The sequence below is a fragment of the Gadus chalcogrammus genome, chromosome 19 (genome assembly GCF_026213295.1).
Source record: "Gadus chalcogrammus isolate NIFS_2021 chromosome 19, NIFS_Gcha_1.0, whole genome shotgun sequence".
NCBI lineage: Eukaryota > Metazoa > Chordata > Actinopteri > Gadiformes > Gadidae > Gadus > Gadus chalcogrammus.
The window spans coordinates 2,865,637-2,891,529 of record NC_079430.1 but is presented as its reverse complement, the minus strand read 5'-3'; the positions used below and the strand labels follow the sequence as shown (position 1 = coordinate 2,891,529).

At 42.0% G+C, this 25,893-nt stretch overlaps 4 protein-coding genes across 4 annotated transcripts in view; 1 reads left to right on the top strand and 3 right to left on the bottom strand.

Moving 5' to 3' along the window:
• Nucleotides 1–7,050, top strand: hsdl2 (hydroxysteroid dehydrogenase like 2). Its single transcript, XM_056579060.1, has 11 exons — nucleotides 1–195; nucleotides 2,521–2,684; nucleotides 3,308–3,406; nucleotides 3,735–3,849; nucleotides 4,142–4,245; nucleotides 4,367–4,465; nucleotides 4,955–5,161; nucleotides 5,242–5,286; nucleotides 5,383–5,523; nucleotides 5,715–5,843; nucleotides 5,962–7,050. The coding sequence occupies exons 1-11, from the start codon at nucleotides 179–181 to the stop codon at nucleotides 6,075–6,077; spliced, it is 1,236 nt and encodes a 411-aa protein (XP_056435035.1). The 5' UTR covers nucleotides 1–178; the 3' UTR covers nucleotides 6,078–7,050.
• LOC130372901 (molybdopterin synthase catalytic subunit) lies at nucleotides 6,565–10,660 on the bottom strand. The gene is made up of 4 exons (XM_056579062.1): nucleotides 10,522–10,660; nucleotides 9,514–9,667; nucleotides 8,601–8,724; nucleotides 6,565–6,973 (listed from the first exon to the last, which is right to left on the bottom strand). Exons 1-4 carry the CDS (start codon nucleotides 10,658–10,660, stop codon nucleotides 6,905–6,907), a joined length of 486 nt encoding a protein of 161 aa, XP_056435037.1. The 3' UTR covers nucleotides 6,565–6,904.
• Nucleotides 10,661–10,815: 155 nt separating this feature from the next.
• Nucleotides 10,816–12,408, bottom strand: LOC130372902 (molybdopterin synthase sulfur carrier subunit). Its single transcript, XM_056579063.1, has 3 exons — nucleotides 12,149–12,408; nucleotides 11,020–11,141; nucleotides 10,816–10,942 (listed from the first exon to the last, which is right to left on the bottom strand). The coding sequence occupies exons 1-3, from the start codon at nucleotides 12,158–12,160 to the stop codon at nucleotides 10,816–10,818; spliced, it is 261 nt and encodes an 86-aa protein (XP_056435038.1). The 5' UTR covers nucleotides 12,161–12,408.
• A 4,171-nt stretch (nucleotides 12,409–16,579) lies between these two features.
• Nucleotides 16,580–25,893, bottom strand: part of slc25a46 (solute carrier family 25 member 46) — a 10,834-nt gene continuing 1,520 nt past the window's right edge. Inside the window, exons 2-8 of the mRNA XM_056579059.1 lie at nucleotides 25,262–25,304; nucleotides 25,113–25,170; nucleotides 24,902–24,979; nucleotides 24,295–24,395; nucleotides 23,273–23,329; nucleotides 18,747–18,804; nucleotides 16,580–18,148 (exon numbers count right to left, since the gene is read on the bottom strand). Coding sequence (XP_056435034.1) covers nucleotides 17,432–18,148; nucleotides 18,747–18,804; nucleotides 23,273–23,329; nucleotides 24,295–24,395; nucleotides 24,902–24,979; nucleotides 25,113–25,170; nucleotides 25,262–25,304 — 1,112 coding nt within the window. The 3' untranslated portion in view covers nucleotides 16,580–17,431. The remainder of the gene's footprint in view (nucleotides 18,149–18,746; nucleotides 18,805–23,272; nucleotides 23,330–24,294; nucleotides 24,396–24,901; nucleotides 24,980–25,112; nucleotides 25,171–25,261; nucleotides 25,305–25,893) is intronic.

The window sequence follows — 25,893 nt, the reverse complement described above, 5'->3', positions numbered from 1 at the left end:
CTAACCCGAGCCCTGATGGCTGCACGGTGTTGACCGGAAACTAGTGGGACTGGGGTAAAGGTTGACTTACGTCACAACGCGGCAGGGTCTCCTTCACTCTTTACCTTTACCCGTGTTCCGAAGTTTGTAAGGAAAGGTTTCGGTCATTCCAATAGCAAAGAAAACACAAGTCTTCGTCATGTTGCAGAACACAGGGTGAGTACACTGCTTGTGCTTAGCTATTGCTGAATGACATCTAATATATATATATATATATATATATATATATATATATTGATATATATATTGATATATAGAGAGAGAGATGTATGTATATATATATAGAGAGAGAGAGAGAGGGAGAGAGAGAGATGCATATACATATGTAGATATAGATATATAGATAGATGGTTATATCTTATCAGATCTTATGCAATACACCATTCATTCATTTCCATAACTCTTACATATGAAGGACGCTTGGGACGTCATGTCACAATGGAAACTTAAGAGCTTTGGAATATTGTTGTGTTGTAATAATTGCTTTGTTGATCATTGTTTAGTAATTAATCGTAAAATGAATGGTTATAACTAAGTTTTTATTAGCCTAGGTTATGGTACAGCACTATTACAGCACACTACTATTGCTGTACTTTCTGATGTACAAACGCTATAACAATGTACACTGTCAGTAGCCGCGTTTACATGGCACATCTGATCCGGCATAGATCTGTCCCTAAAATGTGTTCCGAATGTACTGTATACATGGCAGTAACAAAAGTGTCCGTTCTGTCTCTCGCGCACACCTGACACATCTCTGGACCGGCGGCGACATAATGGATGTCTTATCACTATAAATTTGATTTTAATGGAAGCACAGCAGGAGAGAGCTTTTCTCTGCCTGCTCCTTCAATTAAGAAGGAGGACGACAGCGCAGCAACGTCAATTTCTCGTCAGATCTTTATATTTACCCTATGCTCCGCCGCAAACAAGAGGAATTTGGATGCGAGTCCGCAGCCAAGACTGGTGGGAGAGAGTGGTCTTACGGGAATTTAGTGACCAGGAATCCTCGAAGGTGAACTACTGCAGCTGCCATCTCTCTAAGTTAAGAAGTATTTTAACGTTCAGCCTGCAAAAGTACTAGTAGTAGCCTACTCATTTACAGTTATCTCGGACGAGCGCGGACACTACGATACGCGAACACGTCATTAATAAACACCCATGTGTCCCGTCGCTTAGCAACCGGACACGCTTACCGGACTACTTTTACGGAGTGATAACAAAGACGTGAATCAGGCAATAAATCCACTTTCCTTGACAGCGGTGAAGTTCGGTGTGCTTAAAAGTACCGACGGAGCTCAGTGGACCAATTGCGAACTACTGCGGCTGCACTAAGTTAAACCCCAATCTATGCGGAATAAGTGTATACATGGCGATTTAAAACGGACTACAGCACCTCTTCTATTCGGCATAGAATCTATGCCGAACAGATAATTGTATTCCGAATGAGGCGTATACATGACCATTTTCTATGCCGCATAGAAATCTATGCGGCATAGATGTGTCCATGTAAACGCGGCTAGTGACGCTGCAAATGCAAAACCTCTAGTGGATTCTGCCGTAGCTACAGTTATAGCTATATAACCTCTAGTGGCTTGAGTTGTAGCTACAGTCATATAACCTCTAGGTTAGGGGGTTCCCAAACCCAATCCTATGCGATATATCGTGATATATCATACCAGTGTATCATGATCGTATCGCAAAGTCCTTGACGATACCCAGCCCTAAACCACAAGCATAGAGACGGTTGAGTTCCGACCAATGAAAGCCTGTCTTAGCTTGTGCTCAGGAGCATTGAGCTTAATTTGCTTGGTGGCCTTTCTTCTTCATTTCTTTGTGAGCTATGAGGGTTAAGTGGGTCGATGGTGACCTGTTCTTTGAGCAACGTGTGGATGCAAAGCTGCAGTGTGTGGCCTGCAGTGTACTTACTGAACCGCCCCGCCGGAAGGCCGATTCTTTCTGCTGCTCTGCTACAGTGTCATGAGTCATGTTTCAGCATTATCTAGCACCACTGCCACCACAGAATAAGGAGCACCCTGTCACACTGATGAGGATCCTGAAACACTTCTGTAACACCATCAGGATCCTGAAACTCTTCTGTAACACCATCAGGATCCTGAAACTCTTCTGTAACACCGATCAGGATCCTGAAACACTTCTGTAACACCATCAGGATCCTGAAACACTTCTGTAACACCATCAGGATCATGAAACTCTTCTGTAACACCATCAGGATCCTGAAACACTTCTGTAATACCATCAGGATCATGAAACTCTTCTGTAACACCATCAGGATCCTGAAACACTTCTGTAATACCAACAGGATTCTGAAACTCTTCTGTAACACCATCAGGATCCTGAAACACATCTGTCACACTGGAGTGAGGGTCCTGAAACACTTCTGTCCAACTGCACCTGATGTTAACGTCCTTGGTTTGCGTATGCCGTCAGCATTGAGCTGTGTGTTCTCTGTACTGGCAGGGCCCTCGCGGGTCGGACGCTCTTCGTGACCGGCGCCAGCCGCGGTATCGGTCGAGCTATCGCTCTGAAGGCAGCGCGCGACGGAGCTAATGTGGTGGTGGCCGCAAAGACGGCTGAGGCCCACCCCAAGCTGCCAGGAACCATCTACACTGCAGCCAGAGAGAGTGAGCTACACATGTGGCTATATATACACATATGCATAGTTATATAAACGATACCAATGTATTGAGTCAGATAATATGCTTCACATACACTACAGTTCAAAAGCTTGGAGTCACCCAGACAACTTCATGTTTTCCATGAAAACTCACACTTTTATTCATCCGTTTTTAGCAGTGCTAACATAATTGCGGGTTTTCTATTCATCAATTAGCCTTTTGTACACGATTAGGTAAACCATTAGACCACAGGAGTGATGGTGGCTGGAAATGGGACTCTGTACACCTATGTAGATATTCCATTAAAAATCTGCCGTTTCCAGCTAGAATAGTCATTTACCAAATTAACAATGTCTAGCTGCATCCTAATCTCCCCTATTGGGATAATTTAATTTGACTTGACTTGACAATACTGTATTTCTGATTCAATTAATGTTACCTTCAATGAAAAAAAAAAGTACTTTTCTTTAAAAATAAGGACATTTCTAAGTGACCCAAAACTTTTGAATGATAGTGTATGTATAAACCATGGTGTCAGTTTTATTTATATATATATATATATATATATATATATATATATATATATATATGTATATGAAAGTTGATGGTCTGCTGCGTACTGTGTGCAGTCGAGGAGGCTGGAGGCAAGGCGCTGGCCTGTGTGGTGGACGTCCGGGATGAGGAGCAGATCCGCTCAGCTGTGGAGCAGGCGGTCGCCAAGTTCGGAGGTAAAGAGATCTATGAAGTAGAGGTACATGAAGTAGAGGTATATGAAGTAGAGGTATATGAACTAGAGATATATGAACTAGAGATATACTGGTCACAGATACATTACATCTGAGAGATGTGATCTAGAGATATACTTGCTAGAGAGAAATTTAAAGCGATACATTTTCTATTATATCTATCTAAGTATGAATATATATATTTACGTATAAAAATATTTCCAACATGGAGGACGTATTCGCTGGTATATATATATATTGATTGTATGTATTGCAGGTATTGATGTATTGATGGTATACTGTTGCAGGTATTGATCGTATATTGTTGCAGGTATTGATATTTTGGTGAACAACGCCAGTGCTATTAATCTGACGGGAACTCTTGGGACGTCCATGAAGAAGGTTGACCTGATGCTGGCTGTCAACCTGCGGGGAACTTACCTCACGTAACAGAAAAATACACGCACACACACACACACCCCAGCACACACACTCTGGCCAACCGCAGAGCAGAAAACAAATTCCTGTTAACACCAGCCCAAATGAGCCCAGTATACATGGACAGTCACCTGATGTACCTTCCAGGCATGTAATATGGACAGACAATATTTCTGCCACAGTGCTACGACTCTCGACTGGATGGAGATTATTGTTGTTTTTTAGAACGCCGTTTGAAAAAAACGTAGGCTAACTTTGTCCCTCTCTCTCCTGTCTAACTCTTATGTCTCCCTGTCATAGCTCTAAGCTGTGCATTCCTCACCTGTTGAAAAGCTCTAACCCTCACATCCTGAACCTGTCTCCGCCTCTCAACCTCAACCCCATTTGGTTCAAGAACCATACAGGTAACCATGAAGAACACCTTCCCAGCACCAAACCTTCACTTCAGAATAATATTAACATGAGGCTGATTGGGAAAATGGCTGGGCTCTCTCCCTTCTGAAATGTCTCCGTCTCTCGCCCTAGCCTACACCATGGCTAAGTATGGGATGTCGATGTGTGTCCTTGGGATGGCTGAGGAGTTCAGAGGGCAGATCAGCGTCAACGCCCTCTGGCCCAAGACTGGTAAGCTAATGCTGCTTTGCTCACCTAGCTAACGCTTCTAAAGTGTTCAGCTGATTGTTACCAATTTAATGCTAATCTAATCATCTCAATTGATCCAGCAGCGTTCTCTGGTACCAACCACCCAGATGGCTGCTATGTATGGATGGGTTGTCTGTTAGCCCTCCAGATGGCTGTTAACAAAGATTCTGTGCAAAACATTTCTGAATAGTTTCTGGTCTCATTTCAGTCTTTGGAAAATTGAACTAGACCTAATTCCTTAGACCCCGCCAAAACAAACTCTTCAGATCCTCCGTTATCAGGCTGATGTCATATTTTGAAATCAAATCGACATATTTCTCCAGACCCCCTACAGTGGTTGGCTTTCCAACAATGGCACCCTTTTTACCCCTTTCACCTCTTATGAGTTTTCTGATCTGGTAAAGCTAATGTATTGAGTTTTCCATTAGCCAGTTATGCTATGCTAATGCTAATTTCCAAGTTATCCTTTAGCCATCCAGACGGCGGCTATGGATATGCTAGGTGGTGAAGGTATCGAGCGGCAGTGCCGTAAGGCTGATATCATGGCGGACGCAGCCTACTCTGTGTTTTCCCGCCCCCTGGCTGGCCCCGCCCACACCACGGGTCACTTCCTGATTGACGAGGATATCCTGCGAGAGGCGGGGCTTGGTGACATGGAGGTCTATGCTGTGGAGCCAGGTCATTATGAGAGCCCATCATTGATTAGTAATATTTACGTATTCTTTATTATTTATTGATTGCATCATTATGATTAACAGGTCACCCCCTCATGCCTGACTTCTTCCTCGATGTGGAGACTGATGGTAAGTCCTGTCTCCTGGTGTCCTTCTGTGTCTCCTAGTCTCCTTCAATGTCTCCTAGTGTCATTTTAATTTAAATTGTTGATGTCATTTTTCCAGTAGACACACCCTCCTCCAAAGCCCTACCCTCTTCCACGAAGACCAGCAACCCTATTGAAGAAACGTTTGCTCTGATCCGGACAGTCCTCAGCCAGGACCTGGTCCAATCAATCAAGGGCGTCTATCAGTTCGACCTATCAGGTTCATGATTTCTCCTGGACTTCTACCTCCCCGCAGTGTCTCCTCCTAACACGTTTCCTCTTGTCACCACCCGCCTCGTGTAATATGCTCTAATTTGAAATGTTAACAATACTTTCCTTGATGCGGTTCTAATACAAAAGAAACGTTGATGATTTAGACTATTGGCGTTTAATGTCAATCTCCCCTGACAGGCGAGCACACGGGCAGCTGGTTCGTGGATCTGAAGCAGGGGGCGGGGCTAGCCGGGCAGGGCCTCCCCCCCTCCCCTCCTGATGTTGTGATGAGCATGGACTCCGCCCTCTTCAGTCGAATGTTCCGCGGTAACCATGGCAACCCTGCTCCCTATTGGATGTTAAATACAAGATTATTACCAGTGATCCTGCTATTATGGGATGTTATTATGGGTCGCCTAACTATTATTCTGGGATATCTCTCTAGGGGAGCTGAAGCCCACGATGGCCTTCATGACCGGGAAGCTGCGTATCCATGGCGACATGACGCTGGCTATCAAGCTGGAGAAGATGATGGCGGCCATGAGCAAATCCAAGCTGTAGCGCACGTTGCCAGGAACACCAGTTTGTCTGCAGATGATCCATCAAGATTTAATTTGAATAATATAACAAACTTAATTTTGCTGCGGTTACCATGTTGCCTATAAAGTCATGTTAGCTATGGGAGAACCTTCCTTTAGGATCTACACCCAAGGTCTTTGAGTTGGAAGGTTGAACAGCTAAAATACATGACATGGAAGTACTGTAATCTGCTAGACTAATGCTGATACCTTGAAATATGTTGATATGTTTGTAAATGGTTTGGAATGTATTGAAGATGTATTATAGATGTTTCTGAGACTTTGTTAAAGCCTTACCCTTATTGTGATGGTTAGCTTGGCGCTAGTCCAACTGCAGAAACATTTTCTACATTTTGATATTTAATAAAAGAAAGAGTTAACCTGTGAACCTAACATGGCTGATTTATCATCTTAACATTTTTTGGACTCATTGGTCCATTAGTCCAATGAGTCAATAATTCTATTTAAAAAGTGAAACTCATATTATACGGATTCATTACACCCAAAGTGAAATATTTCAAGCATTTATTTGTTTTAATGTTCTTTATGGCTTCCAGCTCATGAAAACCCAAAATTCAGTTTCTCAGAAACAAAGCATAAATGACAGCCTAGAACTACTTGTGGATGTCTAGACCAGCCACTTCAGCCTATTCTAGACCAGCCACTTCAGCCTAATCTAGACCAGCCATTTCAGCCTATTCTAGACCAGCCACTTCAGCCTATTCTAGACCAGCCACTTCAGCCTATTCTAGACCAGCCACTTCAGCCTATTCTAGACCAGCCACTTCAGCCTATTCTAGGCCAGCCACTTCAGCTGTTTCCAGACCAGCCACATTCAGGATTTTCCTTCCACTTCGATTCTTCAGATTCATAAACTTCCTGAAAAAAAGAATACAATTTAATCCAACTTACTTATAATTTATATCTTATTATTGACATATCCCAGTTTTTAAAGCTTCTGACAAATATTCAAAATTCATCATCATCAGTAAGAGTGAAGTGCTATATTGTGAATATACAACATATTTTAGTATGAATAAGCGTTCTTCAATATCAGAATTGATTTATAAAACTATTTTGCTTATCAGCGCCATAGGGAAAGGGCGTGAATATTGCATGCCCAATAATAAAACTGATAGTGAGGTAGCCTGATAGTTGGGTTTTGGAAATAATAATTTTCTTATCCTTCGATTTGTTTTATTCCAAATTAAGTGGGTAATAATTTGAACTAGGCTTTAAAAAAATACTTTTTATAAGGACTACGGTATACATTGAAATAAAAACATACATTTAGGAAGCCTGTTCATTTTGATTAATGCCAGCCAATGTAATGGGAAGCTGTGACCACCTATCACAGGCAGCCATAGTGTCCTCAAGGAGGGGCTTAACATTCAATTTGAATAAGTCTGACATTTTCCTTGCAAGAGTCATACCAATTATTTCAGAAACTTGATTTTGATGTACAAAGTTGACAGTTTTGGTGCAATATATATCATTAAAATATAAAAAGTTTAAACACCCCGCCCCATTGGTCCACGTGTCTCACAGCACCCCACCCCATTGGTCCACGTGTCTCACAGCACCCCGCCCCATTGGTCCACGTGTCTCACAGCACCCCGCCCCATTGGTCCACGTGTCTCTGTTTATGAGCCCAGTAGCTGCTGCCCTCCCCTCACGCTCCAATCAAGATGTATCTGATATTTCTCATCCAAGTTGTTCGAAATTAAAAAAGTTTTGTACTTTTAATCATGATTTTGTACATTTTTTGGATTCAATTAATGAGAAACTTCAGATCTGTGGATTTTGAGAAGCAGTTTTCAAGTCACCTAATTTGGGGAAAACTCAAAGATGGAACTGCTTTTTGACCGGACCTCAGGGTGAGAGGAGAATGCGCAGGCCTACATTTATTTAGATTAGGTTATGCCAGACCCCCAGAATCTTCAGACAAGACGAGGTCGGAAGAACGGGGCGCCCCCAGGAGACGGGGCTCCAGCCCCTCTATAGAGCCGTTGGTCGGTCAATATCTCCATCCAACCAGCCCATTACAAGTACCCTACCCTTCCCTAAACAATCACTAAAATCACTAAAACTCCATCCACCAGCGTGACCAGCAGGGCTCTGGTGTGGCTGGAACACAAATGGATTTACTAAGTGAAAACCGATTGTATAAATCCAGGTATTAGTATAAAGGACCCCAAATTAATCAAAAATATAAATTAGCCTTGTCAGGGGCTTCAAAATAAGTATTTAAAAGAGGCAATCTTGAAAGTCTCAGTTTAATTTTCTATTGTGAAAAATATATATCCCTTGCTGCACACAGAAGTGAGTTGAAGAGTCTGTTGCACTAGCTCAACCACAGCTGGGTTATAGAAAACCTGTCCCCAACTGACACGGAGTTGGGGACAGGTGCAATGCAATGCGGGAGTGTCGCCACACACCACACACCACACCACACCACACCACACCACACCACACACACCACACGCACACACACACTTTTTATTACCTTCTTCCAGATTGGGGCGCTGGCCTTGAGAGCATTGATGCAGTAGCCCACAGCCTCTTGGGCCTCGCAGCGATGTGGCGAGGAGATCGCTATGGCAACGCTCGCCTCAGCAACCGGAACCAGCCTCCAGTACCAACAACAAACGAAAGTCAAATACTCCAAATACTTAAAAGTATAAGAGCTTTTCCACACTATTTGTCCACATTTACAGTACCACTATATTTTCTTATTTAAATAAGTAGGTAATACTTCAGTAGAAGGTAAATTACATTACCCCCCCCACGCCAGTATGCAAGATACCCTTAGGTCTGTTTACCCCTCAAGTCAATTCACCCCTCATGTACCGTTTCCCCTCAAGGTGTGTGGACCATAAAGCCTGGGTTCTAGCCTCTCTCTTCAGTGCATCAGGGCTGCATGTGTGTCAGGCTTGTATTGGGTTACGGTTGGCTCTATTGAATTACGGTTGGGTTTGGGTTATTAAGATGACACGAGGGATAGGTTAGGGTTAGTTAGACTGAACTGGAAAGAAAGTTCTACGAAACATTTCTTTGTTTCATAGATATCTGTCACTCCAGATAGATATTCACCAGCAATGATGACCCGTTTTGGCCCCAGTCACGTTCCATGTTAAACATTAATATAAGATTTTTTTTTTCATTCATAGGGTTAGCGCACTGCACTGATATATGCTCAAAGTTTTGGCATTGATTTGGGGTTTATACCTCCATCTGTAGGAGATAATAACAGAAAATAAGGCGGAAGCATACAAATAATAATGTGTGGCTTGCTTTGCAAACACGCTCATAATAATAATAAGTCATCCCAAGAAGGAAGATTGTTGAGCGCTGCCTTGAAGCAGTCACCTAATAGTAGGGCATTATCATAGAATAAGGGCATGATTCACCCTACAGACCCGAGACGATGCTGGATGCAGATGTGCTTCACCATTGGCCAGCGAGATCTGATGTCACGACACACTGCAGACAGTTCCGATTTGACCATGGGCTCATAGGCTTCGTACTCCAAACGAATCACCCGTCTGCCTTCAAAGTGCTCCCGAGTCGTTCCTAAGGAACACACACACACACACACACACACACACACACACACACACACACACACACACACACACACACACACACACACACACACACACACACACACACACACACACACACACACACACACACACGGCGGGTGAGGGGGTTAAGCATTTCAAAGAGCCAGTGAACCCACTTTATTATACTTTTTTAGTACCGATGTTGTCTAACTGTTATGAGTGTAATAAGCGATGTTCTATATGAAATCCAAAACACTGTAGTGTTACACTATAGGAAGCCTTACCCTCGGACGCAGGTATTAAATACATCGCTGCTCAGACGGAGCTTCACAATCCACACACACCTTGGCGTTAAACAATAAGTCCACAAAAGCCCAGCTTTCTTGTGGACACCACAGTCCACCGCTGCCCAGACAGAGCTCCACCCATCCACACACACCGCCCAGACAGAGCTCCACACACACCGCCCAGACAGAGCTCCACACACACCGCCCAGACAGAGCTCCACACACACCGCCCAGACAGAGCTCCACACACCGCCCAGACAGAGCTCCACACACACGTCCACACGGGGAGAATGCCAGAAACATAGGACTTTACCTTTTTTCTCTAAATTCAAGACTTATTTCATTAACAGTGATAAAATGGCATAGATTACTATGTTGATGGTCAATAACCACGTTTCGTAAGGGTTATGGTTAGTAAGTTTAGGGTAGAACTATACACCTAGAGAGGGTGAGGGTTAACAGGGTCAGGGTAACACTAAACACCTCTATTGAGGGTTGGGGTAATAAGGTTGGCAGGGTTGGGGTGAGGGCAACCCTTCTAGAGGGGTAGGACACTAAGGTTAACGCCACACACCTATGAAGAGGGCCACTGCCCCACAGGAGGGGCTGACGGCTGAGCTGTAGACCCTCTCAATGGACAGTGGCTCTGAGGACAGACCAATCAGGTCCCTGCTCGGCTCCATAGACCCGCCCACTTCCTCCCTGGAGGACATGGAGCTGGGAGGGAGAAGGAGGAGGATATAAAACAGTACGGCAGTGTGAGCCACTTGGCCCCAGTGTAGCGCTGTTGACAGGTTAGCAATAGCACAGCGTTGTGGATCATGCTGGCAGTGCCACCACCTTGTTGAGCGTGTATAGCATCGTACCGTTAGCCTCCGCTGAGCGGCGGCACCACGGCGACCTCGTCACCGTCCGCAAGGAGGAGGGCCTGGTCGCCGAGGGCAACGTACTGCTGACGGACGGCGAGCACCACCTGGTCCTGCAGAGCAGCGAGGCTGAGAGGGAGACAGAGTTACTAAGGGGACCACGGTTGCTAGGGTAACAATGGTTGCTAAGGTAGCAGTGGTAATACCTGGGGTGGAGCTCCAGGAGGAGGGCCCAGAGCTGACAGCTACTAGTTGCCGCCGGCAATGGCACGACCTCTGACCTGTGACCCGTTAACTCGGCACTCTTAGCAAAGTACAGAACAGTCACCTGGAAACACACACACACACACGCAAGGGTTACACAAGTGTGTATACACACACCCACAAACCTTGTCCAACCAAAATATTGCACGTCTTCCCTTGGATTTTCTCGCAACCGTTCATCTGACGGATGGTGAACTGGGTGGCTGTGTTGCTGAGGACCCCAGTTAGTGCAGGGCCCTCTAAGCCAATGTTAGTCTCCTAGAGCTAACTTCGATGTGTTAGCAAACTACAATAAGTTAATTTGTTGATTCAGAATTTAGCCAGCTTGTACAGGCTTAAGGTTATTTCATGCAGGTCACTTAACAGGGCCAGGTCATACTCTCAGTCTAAGACAGTGGTCGGAGGTGGGCTTGGACTGTTTCTTATAGGTACTGAATATTGTTGTTAGCGACTTTACACATAATAGATAGTATCTAAGGCCTGAGTTAATCCGAACATGGACAGAATAGAATAGCTGGTGTACAGTTGTCCCTTCTGTTGCTACTGTACATAATAATCAGCTTTACGAATAATAATTCATAATGAAGTTGCTTAGTTATGAATGAGGGGTTGAATGGGCGGTGGGCCAATGCTGTCACATGTGGTTATGGTTAATATATTATATTAATATAATATATTAAAATAATTGAAAGCAACAAAACAAAAGGCATTCAAAGCTTAATTTTTTATATACTTTATTTAATTCAAAGCTTATTTGCTGTAACAAACCATAACCATGCATGACAGAGACAGTGATCCCAAAATAGTTGTTCTGCTTTAAACATGGTAATTTGTCATATATGATCGTCAACATAGTAATATGCCATTTTATTGCTTTGAAAGAAGTAAAAAATAAGCATTATGAAATAAATTACACACCGTGCAGTGTTTGCATTATATGAGTTTAGTTAGGTTTAGCTGGTATTATTTGTAGATATTTGAGGACACTAAGTAATAAGTATTAATTTGTGGTATGAAGCAGTGGTATGCTTCAAAAGTTAGAGGTTAAATAGTTGAAGAGGTTAAACTCACCCTCGCCGTCATGGAGGCACTTTAATCCTCTCACCCTCGGGAGGACTTTTTACATATACACAAACAATTTCGTTGTCTGAATAAACCAGAAATGACTATATAGTCAAGTGGTACCAACGATTATGTTTAGATATAATAAGTTTTACACGGTCGCCTTCCGTGTGCTCGTGTCACATGACAATGGTCACGTGAGTGATGAGGTTCTCAGTTATGGCGCGTTCACTTCGCTGGAAAACAAAACATTCTCGCGACGTCGGAAAGTTCTCGTGAACGACACCTAATGACGCGCTTATTTCAATTCTACGTTAGGCAACGTAACCCATCGCCGTTAGCCAATAACAGAGCTGCCCAGTTGGTGACGTGTTGTTTACTAGTGACGCGCATGGACATGGCGGAACATGACAGTTTTACTCAGTATAAAACAATCAACCATTATATCACATACTTTACTATTGATTGACGTTGTAACCGTCTGTTGGCACCGACTTTGCTCAGTTTTAAACGTTGTGTACTGGTAAACCAGCTCAAGGGTAATCAATAAGGGCAAGTGTAGCCTTCCATTAAGTGGCAATACAATGTGCCTCATAAATAAAAGTAAGGAAGGAAATAAAGGCGTTCGAACTTGAAATTGATACTACTAAGTTCTGACTGGTTTATATCGGATACAAAAAACCTGCTGTGAAGAACTAACCAACGCAGCGCACATGAACGGTTGCTGTCGGGAACACGCATACGCTTTAGCGTCATCACTGCAGGGCCGTCTCGTTATCACAACAAGGACCATCAACGAACCTTAACCTGTGTGTTTCCATACCGTAGCAGCTAACCCTATACTTTGTGCAGCAGTAAGACTGGAGTTGATTAACATCAGGAAATTGTTCACTAAAATTATGTTCCAACACAAAAACATATTACAATATATATATTTTTCCCAATGTATCATTTATTTAATAAAGATGAAGTATAAATAACAACAACAATACAACAAGAAAGAAATCTCTCCAATGTTTAATTTAATTAATAAAGATTAGGCCTCAGTATAAATAACAACAATTCAACAAGAAAATACTCTTCAATGTTTAATTTATTGAGTTAAATAAATTATAATTAGTTAAATATATAAATTAGTATAAATAACAATAACTCTTTGATCTCCCTTTAAAGCGCTGACAGTCCTCTCTCCAGATTGGCCGACACCAAGGCGAACCAGCAGCCAATGAAAGAGCAGCGGGGGCGTGAGGGTTTGGCTTTGGCCATGGTTGCTGCGGTGATTGGCCTGAAGCCCTGACACTGTGAGGACTTGATGGATGAAAGACAAGTCTGATCAAACACGCACATATACAACCACCCTGTAACACAATAACACTCCAATTCAACAACAGCAACTCACCTTTTGGTAGACAGTCATCAGGTCTCCGAGAAGGAGCGGGATGAACTGATGCCATGCAGCGTTGCCTTGGTCTGAGCTGAAGTTGGTGGGGCTTGGTTGCCGTGTCCAACTGAAGATGCAGCTCGGCTGATGAGGAAATGGGTTGGAGTCTTTAAAAGTACTTTTTAAATGTAGGGTTACCACATTATAAAATGTACAACCATTGCTAGTAAATAGAACTGCTAGCAGTCACGAAATCTGTTCACAGCCCAGGCACCGCCGACACAATGACCAGCCTTTTCAAGCGATTCATGGGGGCACGTCATTACTTCAGCCGGAACTATGCCTTTGACAGGGGCCACAAGGTTCACCATAAGATATTTTTATACTTCCGAAAACACAGGCACACACAGACATACACACAGAGAGAGAGACAGACACACAAACATACGCACAAACAAAGATAATAACACACACACACAAATACATGCACGCACAAAGACACACGCACATAGACACCCACATACACAGAACACAGAAACTGGTTTAGTACAAAATGCCGTTTATGTGTGATTCTGGACCACCTGCAGGCGAAGTGGTGCATTCCTTTCAAAAACACTTGAATGTGCCATCTCTAACCAACTGCCCTCCCATCTCTCACAAAACAATCTGCTTGACCCTCATCAGTCAGGCTTCAAGACCACACACTCCACTGACAGCTCTTCTCGTGGTGACTAAGTCACTCCGTGCTGCGAGAGCCTCGTCCCTCTTGGGGACGAGACCCTGAACCAGGAGATCCTACTCGCCACTCTGGCGGAACTCTGCATCGCTGACTCTGCGCTATCCTGGTTCACATCCATGACGAATCGCACCTATCAGGTCACATGGAATGGCTCCAAACCCTGCATTCTTGACACTGGTGTCCCTCAAGGCTCTGTACTGGGACCCCTTCTGTTCTCCCCTATAATACTAGATCATTGGGCTCTGTAATCACACCACACGTTTTTCCCCATCATTGCTACGCTGACTACACTGTATTCCTCTCTTTCCCCTCTTACGACAGCACCCTGATTGCAGCACTCACCCCAGAATGTCTGGTAGACATCAGCCCTTGGACGACTGCCCATCACCTGAAGATTAACCTTGACAAGACTGAGCTCCTCCTTATACCAAGGAAAGATTGCCCACACATGGACCTACTGGTCACTGTCGAGAACATCGCTGTATCTCCATCACCAACCGCGAGAAACCTCGGTGTGGTACTGGACAATTAGTTATGCTGCAACGCGAACATCACGGCGATGACCCGATCCTCCACTGGCTCCCTGGAGCAGCTTGTATCAGATTCAAGATGATGGTACTGGCCTACAAGACGGCTAATGGAACAGCCTCTTCCTACCCCCAAGCATTGACCACCGTTGCAGACCACACATCCCTACTCTAGTACCCTCTTATCCTAGCTATCTTTGTTGTATTCGGGGTATGGGTTTACCTAACGATTGTCAGTGCTTTGCACTTGGTTCTATAAACATCTTTATTGTACAGACAGCGATATATTGTTTCTCCTTCTACTGACAAATGTACTTTTTGTAGGTCGCTTTGGATAAAAGCGTCTGCTAAATGCCCTAAATGTAAATGGCGCATTACGCTTAATAGCAATTACTGTTTTTTTACACTGGCGTCATGGAAGGCGATGTATACACAAAAAAACGTTGTACACATGTTAAAGAGCCAGTACACCAACTGTTTGAGATAGAATTCAAACATTGTAATAAAAAATTAATTTAGTTGAATTTTCACATTTTAAACGTGGTGATTGGTCTTATATCATCGTCAACAAACTAATCTATGCCATTTTATTAAATGGCATGGATTTTTATGCTTTAGATTTTTAATGGCATTCACTTTATTTAATTGGTTACATCTTTCAGTAACAGTGATAAAATGGCATAGATTACTATGTTGACGATGACATAGTGGTTTTGGGTTCACTGGCCCAAATTTCTAGTTCTGAGCATTCATTCAATTGACACTGTGACCTTCTAAGCCAAACCTTCACACACCTCTTAATGGGTTGGAGACCTATGTTGCCCATCTAGTTTCCAGTCCTTGACCATTTCTCAAGTGTCATTGTAATTTTTTTAATATTGAAAGATTTTTTTTTCCGCATCAGTCTTGCACTTTTTTTTACAGAATCATGACAAACAACCCGTTTGACTGACTAAGCTTTTGTGCCTAAAAATGTATTTCCAATGCGGAATAATACTACTTAACTCTATAATAACAATAGGTACTGAATACCTAATTACCATTTACAACAAAATAATTATTGTATTACTTGTAATTACACCATTCAGTTACAAGTATGATCACTGATTAGGTCACAGTTCTACTACCTTGTACTCCTTTTCGTGCGACTTTTTACATTCTTCATCAGCTCTGGACAACTCCTACAAATGGAAATGATACAGACAGCTTTATATTATAGTCGTACGATTCGAAGAACTGTACACAGCACTACTAGTCGTAGTACCAGAGAATGTGGTAGTACTAATATTAGAAGGACTCTGTCCCCACCTGCTGGTAGACCACCGACAGCAGGTTGAAGGCGTCGCCTTGAAGCTGCCGCAGACAGCTCAGTCTCCCTGACGTCATCGAAGTAGAATTGGATAAGAGAGGGTTTGGGAGCCGCAGTAGTGCTGGGAAATATAGGATAAAGATACTGAATATGTAAAAGTGAATATGAATTGTTGCTATTATAATGATCCATTTTACATTTAACAAAAAGCAATTCTTAAAAGTACCTTTACTTCATAAATAATGCATACATTTATTATAAATAAATACTTACTTGCTGTTAAAATTTTGTACAGTAGGCCTAGTCCCATTTTTGACATTAAATCAAATGTAGTAAGCCGTTTATAAGTTAATAAAAAAAAGTATACAATTACTTATACTTGTAATACTTTAAATACCAAGTAGAAAATTAAATATAAAAAATGATAAAATATTAGGAAAATAAGACTAAATATGTCACGTTTAACATAATATAAAAATGAACACTCGTACTTCAAAATAAAAGCCGTAAATGAAGCTGCTACAGGGGAGAGTATCTTATAGAAGCAGATCATCCACGTCACGGAATTCTCCGTAAGCCTCTTGACTCATTTTACCAACAAACAGAAATAAAGTAAACATAGTTTGTTTAGTATTTGTGCTTACATGCATCTTTTAATGCAGTTATAAGTGTTCCGTTTAAATTAGTTTTACAAATGTTCCCGAATGGTGACAAGGTTTTAGGATAAGGTTCCAAGGTGATAGGGTGGGGGCTATATGCTGAGTAGAGGCTGTGTGTTGGTACTAACCCTACACCCCAAAATGGTGCTCCCCTCACCTTTAATGCTTGGTAAACCTACACCAGTTGGCCCTTTAAAATAATAAATACTCGACTAGTTAACTTATACCAAACCTAGGCAGAGAAAGAGTGAGTAATCTATGTTGACTCTAATATATGATTAGGATTGCTTTCAAAACACAACATGAAACCTTGAAAGATTCATATTACTTTAATTGTCACCATGGCTACCTTGTAATATTCAGAGGAAAAATGTTGATAGATATCAACATTTACTTTCATTCAACATAATATATTCTTATCACATTTCTATTCATCATTTTTATTTTTTATATGCTGATTCATGCAATTGTATTGTCTCTTTAAAATGAACCACCCTATTAAGTGCATCTTGAGTCATTTTCCCTTAAGTTACAAATGCTATTTTGAGACCAGGAAGCGATGAGACCTGGTCGACCGGGAGGTTAAAGGGGTTTGATGATGAAGGTCTTGTGTCTTACATGGTTTGGTACATTGTGTTCATAATTAGATTGTGTTTTCAACAAGAGAGGAGCTAGTGTTAGCGGCGTGCGGCCACGGCGCTGTAGGCGGTGCGTGCGGCCCACAGCGCCGCCGCCTGCAGGCCGTACTGCAGAAGGACCGCACCCACCCCCCGGTACAGACAGGCCCCGCCCACCGCTGTGACCGCGGGCTCCGGGGCTCCGCGGCCCCCGGTTAGCACGCCAGCGCTAGCGCCGGTCAGCGCGTCGTGTAGGCCGTCGTATTGAGTGTTGATGGGAAGCACCACCCCGCCCCCCGCCGCAAGATAGGCCAAACCCCCAGCCAGGGAGGCCACGCCCCCGTCGGTGTCGTCCACGATGGTGCGTGTGCCCTGTACCAGGAGGCGGTGCAGGGCAGTCTCCAGGGGATACAGGGCCATGTCCGCCGCCAGCGACGCCACCAGCGACGCCGCCAGCTCGGCAAAGTGGCCGTCCACCGCTGTCTCTGCGCTGCTAGCGCTAACGATGCTCCCCTGATCGTCATGGAGACCAGTGTTCTCCATCGCAGCCTTCTTCCTGGCAGCGGTCCGGGACAGGAAGTAGCGTATCAGGGCAGTGATGGCGGTCTGTAAAGCGGTAAGCAGTGCGTAGCGCAGGAGGGAGTGGAGCAGCGCAGGCGCTAGCAGGCGGCGGAAGGGGAGGAGCCTGCGTTGAGGGAGGAGCCTAGGACCCAGCAGCCGAGCCACGCCCTCTCGTAGACACTCCAGAGGGCCGGGTGGTTCACGTACCACCTCACTCTTTAGATAAAACACATCACCGGCTCTTTAGAAATAAAACTGTATAGACACTCATACATAAAATCTCTTAAAAAAATAACACACTTTATATCAGTAGTTTGGCTTCGGGGCCAACATTTTCCCATCGTAGATAAGTCGTGACCCACCTTTATACAAAAAGCTTGGTTTAGTGGTCAAACCAAGCAAATCGATTTCTCAAAAATGGGCTGGTAAACACGAATACACAATGACATCATGACCTTTTGTAAGCATAAATAAACAAAGATTTTAATCCCTGCCTTCAAAGCACATTACACTAGCACTAGAACTATTTAGGGATTTTTCTCGTTCTATATAGAAGTATAGATATTTTTGGAGCACACACTCTGCGACACATTAAGAACAAGTCCACAACCTACTTTTGGGTCGCGAACCATCAGTTGAGACACACTGCTTTATATTATACTTTACATTCAACATCTTCCAAATAGTACAAATTCAGTGAGTCATATTTTGAAATACCAAATAATACCACACAATGAACAATGAGCTTTATATTATAATACATTATAGTAAGTGTCAAGTGTGTGCATACGTAATAGCATGTATGTTAACCAACCTGCACGGTTTCCACAAGGCTGGCTGCATAGAACGGCAGCGCGACCATGACTGTCAAACTGAGAGAGAGCAGTTCATATTATTATACCAAAATATACTTATATTACCAATACTTACCTGAGAGATGACAATACTCATTGGATAATGATACTTAAAACAACCATAATGATAATAATAATATAGTAGTCTTCATCAGAATAATAGACTACTACTCATAATATTATAATAAGATGAAAGTACTACTAACAATATACATTTACTGATAATACTAACCATGATAATAGTCTACTTCTAATACAAATTATAATATACTAAATCTAATAATACTAGTATAGTCAATCAATCAATAATTGTAATAGTACTTTTCTTAATATAGTAAATATAATACTAAAATAATAAACTCATAATATTAATTCTAAGAAAACTTAAAATAACATGAAAAATACTATTCATAATACTCATACACTAACAATACTTATAATATCTAATTAAATATACTACTACCCATAATAATATATAATAATATAGATTAGGACTACTACTAATACGCTAATGTTACCTATCATAATATTCAAGTACTTGTATACAAATATTAATAAGAAAAGAAACTACTACTTTTTATAATATAGTAATCATAATAATACTCATACTAATAATACAAATACTAATATAATATACTATACTAATAATACTAATATCACTCCCCAACTACTACTATTACTTACTATTACTAATAACTATGAATACACTAACACTAATAATAATATACACATAAATAATAATATAATTACAATGAATCATGATACTAATAAAAGTAATATACATCATAATTACATACTAATACAAATCATAATTATCATACTACTACTACTACATACTACTACTACTATAATGAAGAATTATATATATATATATATATATATATATATATATATATATATATATATATATATATATATATATATACACACACACACACACAAACATCAGCGGCGGTTGGCGGTTTTTAAAGTGAGGGAGGAAGGACTGCGCGCTTGGTTGCCATTTGACCTGCTTGCACTGTTGGTGGCGTATGATGGCATAGGTATGTGAGACTGAAGTTGCGTCAGGGTGTTTTGGTGAACTACAAAAATAGCAGGAGGGATAACATGGAAATGGGCTACAAGGAAAGGATGCAAAGCCAATTAGTCAAATGAGGCCTACTCTTGATTTGTAAAACTAAATAAAAAAATCTTATCATATCAAGCCTATCATTGGGCCTATTTTTGCCCTCAAGGACTGAAGCTATTGGTGGTCATTTGGCTATGTTTATTTTCAGCTACAATTGTTTGACAAAAATGAAGACACAAGACTAAAAGTGATTCCATTTAAAATGCATCATGCTCTGAATCATTCACTAACATCCTTTCCACAATATCAAACAGAACGTTCAGAGTAACAAACAAAAAAAAGAAAAGTTGTTTGTTTTGCAAAGATATCAGCAACCTGGTCATACCAAACTGGATCTATGAAGTGATTTCAGAATTACGTTGTGTGTAGCTCCACGTTTTCTGCACCCTTTCAGACGGCTTGGTAACCAAATGGAGGAGTGCCAAAAATTGGTAGGCTCAGCTCGGCTATTTCGGAACCTTGCCCAACTTTTTGCGGTGGAAACGGCAATATAAGCGAACCGAGCCGCACCGAACCACAACTCTCGGTGGAAACGCCAATATAAGCCAACAGAGCCGCAACGTACTGCAACGAACAGTAGCGAAGCACTTTGACATGGGATAACATAGTGTTTCATATAGTGTATATAAATTAGACCACCATGCCTTTTTTTCGTGGTCCCTGTGCCTCTCCGAAAGCAGTGCACCAGACGGCCCATCACGTTCAGAAACATCAAACTGGTGTGTATATCCATTCTATCTGACTCCCTAGCGACCAACCTCGCCACCCACCCCCCTACCAAACAGTTGATGGCATGGTGGAACACTACAACCATGCACTCTCTCTCAGCCTGGACTTTGTAGCTCCTCTCACCACACGCTACGTGTCATTCTCTCGTCCCGTCCCCTGGTTGACCCCTGAGCTCCGCAGGATGAAGACCACAGGACGTAGGCTCGAGAGATGATACAGAAGATCCGGCCTCATTGTCTATCGTGAAGAATTTAAAGAACACGTCGCAAACTACAAAGAAGCCCTTTCCTAGGCAAAAAAAAGGCATTACTCCACACTCATCAGTAACCAACAAAAACACCCCAAACTGCTCATCTCCACCATCAACCATCTTCTTCATTCTCCCGATTCCACTAAACCCTCAGATGCTCCTGACCTGGAATTCTTCCAGCAGAAAGTGGCAGCCAACTACAGGCAGCTCCAGTCTCCTGGGTTCTCCCCTAGCCCCACACTGCCACAACAAGATTCTCACCCCTCAGCTGCTTGTTCAAATCAGTGCTGCCTATCTGACTTCTCTCCACTGGGTGCTGACCAGCTGAAAAAATGTGTCGGGACTTCAGCCATCAGTCTGGATCTGATGCCCACCAACCTGGTTAAGGCCTGTCTTCCCATCTTCTGCAAACAAGTGGAAAACATCATAAATGCATCTCTGGCTTCTGGTGGAGTACCATCCAGCTTTAAATGGTGGCAGTCATTCCCACTCTCAAAAGGCCAGGCTCATACCCGGACGAACCAACAACTATCGTCCAATCTCCAACCTCCCTTTCCTCAGCAAAATACTGGAAAGAGCAGTGGCTGCCCAGCTCCAACACCACATGTCCCACCATGTGCTCTTCCAACCCTTCCAATCTGGTTTCAGAGCCCACCATAGCACTGAGACCACCCTCATCAAAATGACCTGTTTCTTGGTGCCGACAAGGGCCATCAGCCTTTGACACACTCTCGCACACCATCCTACTCCATCTCCTCGGCACAGCAGTGTCTTGGTTCAGGTCCTACCTCACAGACCGGAAACAATTCTTCACCCTCAATGGCTCCACCTCTGATCCGGCACCTGCCCATCAGGGCGTGCCCCAGGGCTCGGTTCTTGGTCCCCTGCTGTTTACCATCTACATGCTGCCCCTAGGTCATATCATCCGGAAACATGGACTCAACATCCACTGTTACGCCGCCGTTACTCAACATCAGCACAAACCCCTCCTCCCAGATCCCACCCACACAACTAGTCAACTGCCTACAGGAAGTCAAATCATGGATGACCACAAACCTGTTCAAACTAAAATGTAACAGGACAGAGCTCTTGGTGGTGGCCCCTGCATCACTGCTCAGGAAGGTTGGAGACCTGGCCCTGGTTGTGGACAGGTGCTCCATTTCCCCACCTCCTGAGGTGCGCAACGTGGGCGTCATCCAGGACTCGACTCTTTCCTTCCGGTCCCACATCAAGAACATCATCATATCCGCCTTCTATCAACTCAGAAACATCTCATGACTCCGGCCTTCACTCACATTCAGTAACTGAGACACTCATCCTCGCCTTCATCACCTCCCGTCTGAATTACTCCAACGTCGTCCTGCCCACCAAGGCCCTTAGCAGGCTCCAATACGCCTAATATTCTGCTGCCAGGGTTCTAACCAACACAAAGCCCTGGCAGCATATTACTCCCATCTTCCAACAGATCCACTGCTTACCAGTAAAGTCATGCATCATCTTCAAAATCCTCATACTCACCTACAAATCTCTCCATGGACTCTCACCCCAATACATCACAGATTTCCTTACCCCCTACACTTAAGTCACGCTCCCTGCAGTCCTCTGACAAGGGCCTGCTGGCAATCCCCCCGACATATTGCGGACCTTTGGGGACAGGGCATTCTCTGCCAATGCCCCAAAACTCGGTAAAGCCTACCGATCCACATCTGCTCTGCCCCATCCCTGCCCCAGTTCAAAAAGCACCCCAAAACATCTCTTCACCAATTCATGTGCTATATAAATTATTATTATTATTATTATTATTATTATTATTATTATTTAGTGTTGTCAGCAACATTGTACGTTCCTTTGTTCCGAACTGTCGTCACAGCATCATAACGTTACTCATTTTTCATACATGTACATCTCATTTCCTCTACAGCTCTAAGAACTACTCTCTAACGTTCCATTAATCTATGGGAAATCCTGGATGCTATGGTAAGCGATCGAGTTCAGTAGCATCAGTCATTGACGACTTGGCTTTCGCGGTAGTAGCTAAACGTTTCCATGGTAACAGCGAGGTCCACCAATCAAAGACGTTGTGTTACTCTTTAGGATTATGAGTAGTGAACTGTTTTCAAATGACATCGCGAATAAAACATATTTTTCTAAAAACTAGATCTTAACGTCTTTAACTTATGGTTTCTACAGGAGCACATACCATTGATTCACAATATAACAGCACCTTGTAAGTATACTTTGGTTCGTTACGACATTATGGCTTTTAATCAAAACCTCTATTGAGTAAATGAATGGGATTTTTACTTCCGAAACCACAATGTTGCGCTCTATACACATACCGACACTAAGCTTACTACTAATGAACAAATTATTTTTACCCTTTGAGAAGGAAGTGTCCAGCGACTTGCTTGAAGGTCCATCGATGAGGAAGCTCTCTTTAACAAACAATGCAGAAATGAATTATGAACCATTACAGTTAGTACAATCCTGAATTACTATTAATTAAATAAATAAGTAATCAATTATTAATGAACTATATTAAAAAGACATAACTATTAAGAACAGTACATAAATAAATAATAAACTATTAAAACTCTGCCAATAAGACAGGAGGGTTATTGACAGTTAACTATCAATTAAATCTATTTAAAGTGTTGTTGTTAGTAACTATGAGATTATAAAATGATTTTACACCTGTTTTCTCTAAATTAAATGTGACAAAATGGCAGATTACTATGTTGATCATATAAGACGTGTCACCACATTTAAAACAATTATTCATCATCTTTTTATAATTACTATTAATTAACTATTACAGTAAATACACAAAACACAGTAATTAATAATGAACTATTAATAGACTATAAGGGACAGTTCAGTAATGAATGATTAACTCTTGGAGATTTGATAATGAACTATACGAGAGGCAGTACAGTAATTTAGTGGACAAATTAACCCTATAGTATTCCCATAATACTGTTGTGTATAGTTCATATTTTCGTTTATATTGTATACTTATATATATATTTTAGTTTATATTCTAGTATTACTTGAGTTGATATTGTATTTAATATCGCTGTATTGTTTTATAGATTATTGTGTAGTTCATATAGTAGTATTACTGTATAGATAATTTTCTGTCCATTTTGTATTGCAATATTACTGTATTGTTCAAATGTTTCTTCTAGATTTACTACATAATTCTTATACTCTTTATTGCAGTATTTCTGTATATCTTATTTTGTGTTCTTTATATACTGCACTGTAATAAAATACTGCAATGACTGCAGTATTATCCCCTGGGCACCCTTGTAAAAGAGATTTAAAAATCTCAATGGGACTTCACCTGGTTAAATACAGGAAAAATAAAATAAAGTAAAATGACTGCGGTACTACTCACCGCGGCAGCCCGCAACACTCACTGAGGAGCCCCTCGGCCCCCAGAGAGATGCCCTGCACTAGGAAGGTACTGCCCATCCCCTTCCACAGCGCCTTAGGACCCTGTAACCATGACGACAACATCATAATGACATCACCCTGGAGGAGGGAGGTACTGCCCATCCCCTTCCACAGCGCCTTAGGACCATGTTACCATGACGACTACCACTTCATTACCTTGGGCAGTAACATTACTTTCACCCTCTGAGTAATAAATACAATAACATAAACAACCATAGGGTTAATAAATACAATAACATGAATGATTTAGCGTTAAGGGTTATATATATATATATATATATATATATATATATATATATATATATATATATCGATATACACATGTGTATGTGTAGTCAGTATATGTGAATGTGTATTTAGTCTGTCATTCCTTAATTTTTGAGTATGAGTATGTGTGTATTCAGTATGTGATTATTGTGTGTATTCAGTGTGTTTCTATTCAATGTGAATCAAAGCCCACAATTGTTGCCAATTGGTGGAAATTCTATTTGTTTGATTAGCAAAACCTAACAAATCTCAATAAAGATGATGGATTATGTATTGCTTACCTGGGTCTTGCCCACATGGTACATCACCGTGACAACGGTGAATGGAGACAGGTGCTGGCAGCGAGCATGGTAATTAATCTACAAAATGAAAAAGAAATGCACTGAGGTATGTAGTTTATTATTGACAATGCAATTTGTATAATTTCATACAGAAAGAAGTTACCATGAACAAAAATAAACTTAATTTTATCTTAAAGCAAAGTGAATTTACCTGACACTGTCGTCGAATCACAACGCAGGGATGAGCTAGCACATTTTCTGTGAACAGACTATAGAAAGACAGAATACATGAGTGTGTGTATGTATATAAGGTGTGTGTATAGAGAGAGACACACACAGAGACAGACAGACCGAATGTACCTGACAAGGCCGATACCGAAACCAGCGAAGCGATCCAGCTGATCTGAGAAATAAGAATTCTTATCAGCTGTTGGATATTATTCATTTAAAGTGAGGACAACAGGCATCTGAAATGTACTTCTAATTATGTTATTGAGGGTTATAAAATGAATCCATTGAAAGCTCACGTCCTTTCAGTCCGACAATTTCCTTCTATTCCATAACAAGGCTGATTTAACGGAGTCTTATTATCCTTCTTGCTACCGAATCAAGTTGGTGGCCTCTTACTTACACACTAGGCCCAAAATGTACAATGGCATTATGCAGTGTGCCGATCAATCAGTGTGTGTGACTACCGATGGATTGGCTTTCGGACATTGAACCACAACACTATAATCATGAGTCTTTCCAGGAGTTGAGAGGCATAAAAATGTGGTTTGAAATTTTCAGAACAAGATTTTTGGTAAGTCCAAATGTAACTAGAAAAAGATGCATTTCCTGCAGAAGATGCGCTGAGTGCTGTAGTACAAAGTGAGGTTGAAAATATTTTTTAATAAAGCCCCATAGATTAAGACAGAGAAACGTTAAATGGCTTAAATCAAGTGAAGGGATAGTTGAGCGCTGCATGCAGCACTCACCTAATTATGGTTATT